At 31.2% G+C, this 10,247-nt stretch overlaps 1 protein-coding gene across 1 annotated transcript in view; it reads left to right on the top strand.

The window, feature by feature from the left end:
- The window catches only part of LOC106877301 (uncharacterized), a 449,889-nt gene extending 440,021 nt beyond the window's left edge, over positions 1–9,868 (top strand). The window contains exons 286-287 of the mRNA XM_089338059.1: positions 4,526–4,831; positions 8,778–9,868. Coding sequence (XP_089194185.1) covers positions 4,526–4,574 — 49 coding nt within the window. The 3' untranslated portion in view covers positions 4,575–4,831; positions 8,778–9,868. The remainder of the gene's footprint in view (positions 1–4,525; positions 4,832–8,777) is intronic.
- Positions 9,869–10,247: the final 379 nt, after the last annotated feature.

Here is a 10,247-nt window from a genome sequence, read left to right as displayed (position 1 = left end):
TTCTGGACATGCCCACGGTCACTCGGAGAGCCACTGTCACTAGCTATGCTGATGACACAAAGATATCTCAGGCAATAAAGAATCCTGATGATATTGTAAGCCTGCAGAATGACCTAAATGCAATATATGAGTGGGCAGAGCAAAATAATATGCAGTTCAATGCAAAAAATTTCAAGTACTGCGCTACAAGACCACAAGCACCTCCCAACTGGCATACACAGGGCCTGGAGGTACTGCAATCCCAGAACCACAAACAGTAAGAGATCTGGGCATCAACATGTGTAGTGATGCATCATTTCACATGCACATTGTCAAGTTGACAGCAAAGTGCAGACAACTGGCAGGGTGGATACTGAGGACATTCCGTACAAGGGATCAAAAAGTCATGTTGACTCTGTGGAAGACATTTGTTCTGAGCCGCCTAGACTATTGCTCTCAGTTGTGGTCACCACACAGTGTTAAGCGGACAGCAGAACTCGAGGCAATTCAGCGGCACTATACAAAAAAGATCGCCACAGTCCAACAGATGAACTACAGGGAGCGACTGAAGGCACTAGGTCTCTACTCCCTGGAGTGCAGGCGGGAGAGATATGTAATAATATACATATGGAAAATACTGGAAGGACTGGTGCCAAACTTTGACATCAAGTACTACAGGAACGCCCGCACGGGTCGCCACTGCATGGTGCCAAAGGTACCGTCCACTGCATCTCACATAAGAACGAGATACTGCAGCAGCCTCGGTTTCAGAGGACCTCAGCTCTTCAATGCCCTGCCAAAACATTTGAGAGACATGCAAGACATGGATACGGAGGTCTTCAAGACAAAACTTGACACCTTCCTCTCCACGGTACCAGACGAACCAATGGCTCGTAATGAGACGCAGTTTAGGGCAGCTATGTCAAATTCTCTTATACACCAGATGTGCCATCAAAACTCTTGATTGGACCATGTCAGGTGGGGGAGAAGAGCCATGCGAGGAACGTGAAAATCACGGTGGTGCACCAGCATGACCGCAGCCACTTGGCTGAAACACATAAATAAATAAATAAATAAATAAATAAATATATATATATATATATATATATATATATATATATATATATATAAAGTATATATATATATATATATAAAGTATATATATATATATAAAGTATATATATATATATATATACTTTATATATATATATATATATAAAGTATATATATATATATAAAGTATATATATATATATATATAAAGTATATATATATATATATAAAGTATATATATATATATAAAGTGTATATATATATATATATATAAAGTATATATATATATATATAAAGTATATATATATATATATAAAGAATATATATATATATATATATATATATATATATATATGATGAAAAGAAGAGGAATTACCTTAAGGTAAATATACTAGACTGTTACATCATAGCCTAAATAAATCATCAGCAGGCAAGTAGGGGACCTGATTCCTGTCCTTATAAATAAATATACATATAATGGACATGATTAACAAAAGAAAAACAAGATTAGTTAAACCTGTGCTGGGGATATAATAGAAATGATAACCTAAGGATAATATGATAAAATATTAAACAGACATAATACCTATAAATACCTATAATACTATAAATTGGATATACATACATGCAATATGAGCCCAACCTATCCATTAACATTAATAATTAAAATAATATTATAATAGTAACAATCGTATAAATAATTAATTAATAAATAATAACAGTGTAGATATAAAAAACAACGGCATAGGATCAATATAGGCACATGCCATAATCAATATTTTAATAAAAAAATATGAATAAAAAGGATGCATAGGGATACAGTAGGGTATTGACACTTTGGATAGGATAGGATTGGTAGTGGCAAAATTGAAGACCTTGACTACCCTTGGTGAAAACAATGATTAAAGTGTTTATCAAATAAACTAATAGGCATGGAATAGTAATGTGACCTAGTTACGAGGAAGCAGATTCTTCCCTTGACCAGTAGGGTTAAAAAGTCAGTTTTGAACCATGTTTAGAACAGCATCCAACACACAGTTAAACAAAAGGACTAAAGGCTTACTATTCAGTCAGACTAAATTGTCCATTCAAGAAAAGGGAAAAATATCAGTCAAATATGTTCAGAGGAGGCCATTGTTTTATAACATCATAAGGCACTTTAAAGGAGCAAATATGGACAATAACAATTGGTTGAAACCTAATGTAGGTAAAAAAATGTTAGAACTTATTAATTGACAGCACAGTGATTAAAAAATGATTATTCTATGTATAATCTGTTTTCTTTAAACTATTATATATATATATATATATATATATATATATATATATATATATATATATATATATGTATATATATATATATGTATATATATATATATATATATATATATATATATATATATATATATATATATATATATATATTATTTAGTAGTAAGATATTTATGAAGGTAATCTTAAATATCTCATTGCTAGATAATATATATATGTATGTATATATACACACGTATATATATTAATCGAAGTGCACAGTATTATATATACGTCATGCCCAATCTTACCGATTGGTTTTACACTAGGGGTTCAACAAAGTGTTAGGTAACAGTCTGATAATGTAACTCTGCTCCTCAGAGGTACTCATTATAGAAAGAAATATGGCAACTATATATATATATGTAGATGCATTTTAATTTCTTTCAAACTTTATAAATTGCTAATTATTATATAATTTTTGGTAAAAATGCATTTTTAGGAAATGAAATTTCTATTTATATATTTAATTTTAGTGCCTTAAATTAAATATGATCATTAATATGTTGGGTACAATAAGGCTGCAAGCTGAATAAATTGTCAGCATGCCAGGCAAACTGCTTAGCAGTATTTCATCCATCTTTACATCCTGAGTTCACATTCCACTAAGGTTGACTTTACCTTTCATCCTTTCAGGATTGATAACATAAGTACCAGTTGAGCACAGGAAGTCGATGTAATCAGCTTGTCTCCTCCTGCAAACTTGCTGGCCTTGTATTCAATGTGTAGAATACAAAAAATTAGCTTGAAAAAAGGGTTTTATAAACTAATTAATTTATCTGATTTTCTGTTTTAATTATTCTATATTATTCAAATAAAGAATAATAAAGAGGGTTCGTTATTTTAAAACTAATCTTCATTGGGTTAAATTTTTCCCATAAAAAAAAAGAGCATGAAATATGATCATTTCCTTGACAGTGTTTTACTTAATCTTCTATCAATGAATATTATTTGTATGTATAAATATTTGAAATTAATTTGGTTAAAGCAAATATCCTAAAGCATTTATTTTACCTTTGTCTGAAAAACATAAATTTTATACTCAAATTTATAATAACTGTATAAAATTTAATAATATACTTTTGATAGAGTTTTACATTTTTTTTAGTGTATATATATATATATATATATATATACACACACACACACACACACACACAAGCGATTTTAATTCAATGATGTTTTAATTGCATATACTGAATCTATATATACATACATATATATATATATATATATATATATATATATATATATATATATATATATATATATAAATATGTATATATAAACTTGGCATACGCAATTGAAACAGGATTGAATTAAAATGGCCTGTATGTGTGTCTAAATGCAGAAGTATAAATGTGTAGTTAAAAACTTCACTTTCCAACCACATAGTTCCATGTTCAATCCCATTGTGTGGCACCTTTGGCAAGTGTCTTCTGCTATAGCCTCTTGTTGATCAATGCCTTGTGAGTGAAATTTGCTAGATGAAGACTGCACAGAAATCATCATGTGTGCATATGTCCACATGTCATTAAGTAGACAATACTGGGGAGCAGTGACATTTGCTTATGTCCTGCGTAATCAATATGTTTTATAGCTAATCAGCTTGACATGTGCAGATCAGTCAAATGAAGTACCTTATGTGAATGTAAAGACATCTAGCCATAGAATGTTCCCTGAGAAAGTCTTGTCCAATCCATGCCAGCATGGAAAAAATGATGATGATGATGGTGTATCTGTGTAAGTGAGTGAGTGTTTGTGGATGTGTGTGGATGTGGGGTGGTGGTGCATATTTATCTTGAACAAATGTAAAATCTATCAAAATATCTTATTAAATTTTATGTAATAATTATGCTTTCTAATGTAAAGTCTTCTTTCTGTACACAAGGGGTATATATATATATATATATATATATATATATATATATATATATATATATATATCGAATAATGATAATTTTAAAGTAACAATTGTGGAAAACAAAAGATTTTTATTTATTTATTGTGCTTTTTTAAAAGATTCACATCATACTTTTTTGCCTTTGTAATATGTAATATATTTTCTTTTTAATATACATACCTTTGTTACTTTTCTTTTAATGATGAATAGCTGTTTTAATTTGTGTTTCATTTGTACATAGTATATATTGTTCTAATACTTTTACTTCTCATTTCTTCAGATTATCCAACAAGGCCACGAGGGCCTTTGAGGATCTCAAGCATCACTAGAGATAATGCGACTTTCCAGTGGGAGACCCCTGAGAATGTTGGCAGTTCTCCCATAACTGGATATATTATTGAAACAAAAGAAATTTCCTCCGACGATTGGACATTTTTAGGACGTACCGATTCTGAGACAACCACCCTTTGTATTTTGTCATTGATTGAAGATTGTTATTACTTTTTCCGTGTGACTGCTGAAAACCAATTTGGAAGGGGTATACCCCTAGAGTCTGATGTTCCAGTTGAACCCAGTAGACTTTTTGGTGAGTACCATTATATTTGGTAAGAAATACGTTTTCATTATATGCTTCTAAAAGAGATATGTTGCTGTTATTTGGTATTTCATAGTTTTTTCTGAATACATCCTAAATTATAATATCTCTCACTGTAATTTTACACTAACTATTTTGGTTTTGTTATCTCCAGAATACAAATATTAGAGTAGAGCATATTAGACGAAGGCTAGCATGTTCTGAATACTTACTTATTGACCTTAGAGACATGAAATGTGCATTGTGTATGGTAGGATTTCAACTTGAAAATATAAAGTCATAGAATTAAGGAATGGTATTTAGTCCTGTATTTTACAATTTTTGCTGCTTCCTTTATATGGAGCAGTGTGCACTGGTCTTACTCTATCACTAAATCTGAGTGTCAGTGTTATATAGTATACAAAATCATTAATATAAGATAGAAAAATCTATTTGTGAAAATTTTAGTACATCTAAACTTCTGAATTGCTATTTTCAGAGTCTTCTGTATTTTGAAGCGTTACATTTTTTCGTGTAATTTCCTTCAACCATCTCATATTAATTCCTTATAAAGACTGGAATGATTTCTCAGAGAAAATGGTTTGTGAAAATTTAAATTAAAACATGAATTAGTTTGTAAAATTGAGCCAAATTTTTAAAATATTTTAACTTGCCTTTACCCCTACTCATGTAGGCTGACAGTTATTAGAAAGTATTGTTAAAAGAATTACAGTTCTTGCCAATCATTTTGCTGCAAGTATTGGCAGATGAAAGGTAGGACTTGAGAAATTGTGGAGATGCTTGATCAAAAGTAAGGTGATATTTAAGATGGAGAAGAACCTCAACCAGACTCTTCATATGCAAAGATCATAGATACAAATGCTCCTGGGTTGGTAACCGCACTAAAGTGGGTGGAATAGGCATGGCCAAGAAATGGATACAATACTTAAAATAGTCAGAGTGTGAAACAGAATAGTTAAGCTTAGATTAGTCATTGCAACACAACAATAATAATTTCTTCATATTTACCTCTACCAGGACTAACAAATATGCAAAAGTACCATTTCTATGGTACTCTATAATAAATAACAGTGACCTCATTATCATGGCTGGAGACAACAATTATAGGAATGTTGGGTTTATCAAGATAGCTACTCAGGCAAACATAGAAGCTATGGATATGGTTCAATGAATGAAGGGGGATGAATGCTATTTGAATTCTATGTAACAGGATGCTGAACCTTTCAGATGAGATGACAAAGTACCAAGATGCCTGGTGCTTTGCTGTATTCAAGAAGACCCATACTGTATTCAAGAAGACCCAACAGAAGTGTTAAGACTAGCTGCTTTGGTAGTGAAAAACACTCGTGGTGGTGCCACATAAAAACACCCAGCACACTTTGTAAAATGGCTGAAATTAGAAACCATGCCAAATCAGACTGGAGTCTGGTGCAGCTATCCAACTTGCCAACTCTTGTCAGACCATCCAACCTATGTCATCATAGACAACAGACATTAATTGAGGATGATGATGAAATGGCCTGACTTCTTGCAAAACTAACTTCATGAAACTGACTCACCACATAATCACCTCTAATCAGATGAATGCACAGGCAAGATAGAGGCACCAGGAAATGGATAGACAGGTTGTAATGTATACAAACCCTTTTCCTGGTGAGGAATATATCATGCTATACAAGACTAATGATTAATGGCTAAATGGACTCAAAGATATGTTCCAATTTAGAGAAAGAAGGTATCCAAATTGAAAGACCCTTCTGTTAAATGTTAGTTAAGGAAAGTTCTAGGTGGCTTGCATATTAAGTTGGTGGAGATAGAACCCTACAACATAGAAGACATTTGACAGTATCTTCATGACAACTTGCTCTAATCTAAAAATATGATCTGTAGTTGAAGCAAGGTTCCAATTTGATGGAAGGTGACATAATAGTGGAATGGCACATTGGACAGAACCATAATGCTAAGAGAACAGACAGAAAAGATTAAGAAAAAGGGGAGAGCAGAGAAGATAAAGTGGGAGAAAGTGTGTGTAGGACACAGTGACCTGCTTTCCCTCATTGATGCTGAGAAGAAAGCGGTTTGAAAATATTACTACAGTTGGTTGCTAAATGTGGAGAGTGTATGGGGGAAATAGCAACTATCCCAAGAAGACCCAACAGTGTGACCAGCTTCTAGTCAAAAGTGCAATTAAGAATATGAATGCAGTAAAAGCAGCTAGGCCATCAGTTTTGACAGGAGAGTACCACCAGATTGGCCCTCATGCCGGTGGCATGTAAAAACACTCACTACACTCTCAGAGTGGTTGGCATTAGGAAAGGCATTCAGCTGTAGAAACTCTGCCAGATCAGATTGGAGCCTGGTGCAGCCATCTTGTTCGCCGGTCCTCAATCAAATCGTCCAACCCATGCTAGCATGCAAAGCGGGTGTTAAACGATGATGATGATGATTTGCATGCCAAATACAAAGAAAAGCTTTACTGATGTCTAGAGCAACAACATTGCTTCTGACAAATTTCCCTGGAACAACACTACAAAAAAGAATACAAAATTTATACCCAGTGTGCTTCTAAGCTTTTATACTATTTCTTATATCAACTTTTGAGAATGAAGTTGGCTGTCTTGACATCAAAGGATAGTTATACACAAACATCATTGTCATAAAAGTGGAGTGCCTCATTTCCAGTCTTCCATTTATCTATTGCCTTAATCTAGTTTACATTTTTTTTGATAATAGCATAGTAAGATGTTATATTTAATTTTAATTTTTGTTTGTAAGTGTACCAGATGTAGGAGTAGCAGTTGTAAAACTATGAAATACCATAAATAACATTCCATTTGGCTGTTGTTTCTAACTTCTTTGAGGTTGTTTTATTTGTGTGTGTAAATGTAATGGTTTGAAATTTTCCAGCTTTTCCTTTTTTCTTTATTAAAATACTTATTTTCAATTTTTTTTAATGATTCTGAATGATATCAAGGTTTTTATAATATTATGATGTGTGAATTATCCTATTTCCATATTCTTACCAAAAATGTACTTTTAACAAGAACTGAACGATATCAAGAAATATCCCTTTAACTTCTAAGACTGTCTGCAACATTCTGCACTTTATCCTATTTGATGTCATTTCTGCATGTTCTGTCAACAAGTGTAAAATATTAATTATCATTTATGCCATAATCTGTTTGGTTTTATGTTTGGTTCACTTTCAGTTATTTTCATTTGATGTGTAATATTTCAAGATTGATATTTTGTTATCATTAAACTGCACCCTTATCATCTAAGACATATTCATACCAGCACATTTCATATTTTAACATATAAAATGAAGCACACTTCTTCTTCTTATTAATAACAATGACATATATATACATATATATATATATAATCATATTTACAGCATATTAACATGCCATACACTAATATTGTCTATGAAGAAAACAATTAGCATAATTTTGCATGCTTATTAATGTTTCTTGCTTATTAACTTTGCTTGCTTATTAACACTTCCAAAGTTATATATAAATTATAGTATTTCTACATGTAGAAAACCCAAGGAGGATGCTTTAATTCGAGTCAAATAATGTTCTCTAAATTCTGTAATTATGTATTCTGTTAAAGACAAAACATTTAATGTTTCTGTAAATAATTGATGAGATTTTATTCATTCTTATTCATAACTTTATTAAAAAGAGTTTATTCGTTCTTATTATTCATAACTTTATTTTAATTGATAAATAGAAACATGAATTAAAGGCATTTATTAAATATGCTATTAGAATGATATTTAAAAATAATTTTCAATATCTATATATGTTTGGCTTATATCTAAATTTATATTATTTATTTAATTATTCACTCCTTGGTATCAAACTTTAAACATAATCTAACTAAATAGCTTTCTTTGTACTTATGGCCTGTGGTATCTCTTCACCTGCAGACTTTACAACAGCGAGAGCTGATGCAGCCCAATGGACCCAAGATACCCAAATTTCTTCTAGTAGTGTCACTGTGACACAGAATATATCTTCATCAAATGACTACTACTACTACATCTATAAACACGATGATTCCTGCTATTCTGTAGTGCGATATTAACTTCTTCCCACTTTCTGCTCCTCTAAAGATTCCCAATACCTTTGAACAAACTGTGATTTTTAAATATTTTTCGTCTTCCCCTATAATCTTATGTAATATGGAATAGAACCTAAATAAACTGAGCTAACATTTAAAACTTACCAAATTGTCAGCAAAATATCTAAAAACGAAATATTTTCGATGTCAAAATTGAATTTTTTTTTGGGGGTTTTTTGAACTGAAATTGTTATTTCTTTACACACACACACACACACACACACACACACACACACACACACACACAACACACACACACACACACACACACACAACACACACACACATCATTCATATAACTAATTAGGTTTATGACACACTCAATCCATACGTATATAAAATTGAGATAATTTTATTTAATAATCTGAATTTAGAACTTTTTAGTTTCATTTAAAAGTGAATGACACCATCAAATGAAGCCCAGACCCTTAACTACACTTTCGTAATTGTGAATATAAAAACTGAAGTTGCCGTTTGTGTTCTTATCCTGACCGTTGATCATGAATGTCCATACTTTCAGTTAGTTATATTCATTGAAAATGCTTCAGTGATCTTTTATGAAATTAACTGGTTGTAATGAAAGAAATTATTTAAATTGTAATTATCTAGATTTTATTAAAAAAACAAAAAACAAAAAGTAAATCTGGTCAAACATATAGAAAAAAATATTTTTAAAAAATTCTCTATTTGCAGTGCCTCAGTTTCTTCAAAAAGTTTTATTTTTTTATTATTTATTTATTTATTTATTGTTTCTTTCCATATTACAAAAGATTATGGTTCCCTACTTTTTTTTTTTTTTTGAGATTTGTCATGTGTTCTCCCTTTCTACTTACCTACAATCTTTTAGTTGCCTGTAATCTGGTTATGTAAATAAAAATATAATTTCCCCCATATAAATATTTGTTCTCTTTCTTCACTGCGCTTAGCTGAGTCTCAACAGCGCGTCACATTTTCTCACTAATTGATCACATTTACTGTCTTCTTCTCAACATTTACTGTCTTCTTCTCAACATTTATTTCCTTTTACTTAGTGTCATCTCTAGATTTAAAAAAACTATCAGCTTAGTATTAGTTGCACCTTATTAAAGCTACATATAATTAGAAACTTGTCATGTAATTAACATGTCTTGATAATTAAAAAAAATGCTTTCATATAATAAATTAACAAGTATAATAAATTAACTATATATTTTAATTTATTCTTAGAAATTCCATCACTTCATTGTCAGAGAAATCTAACTATAGCTTATCTTTTCAGAAATTTTCAAATTGCAGT

This window comes from Octopus bimaculoides, chromosome 2 (genome assembly GCF_046866305.1).
Source record: "Octopus bimaculoides isolate indiv1 chromosome 2, ASM4686630v1, whole genome shotgun sequence".
NCBI lineage: Eukaryota > Metazoa > Mollusca > Cephalopoda > Octopoda > Octopodidae > Octopus > Octopus bimaculoides.
This window is presented reverse-complemented; position numbering and strand designations above follow the sequence as displayed.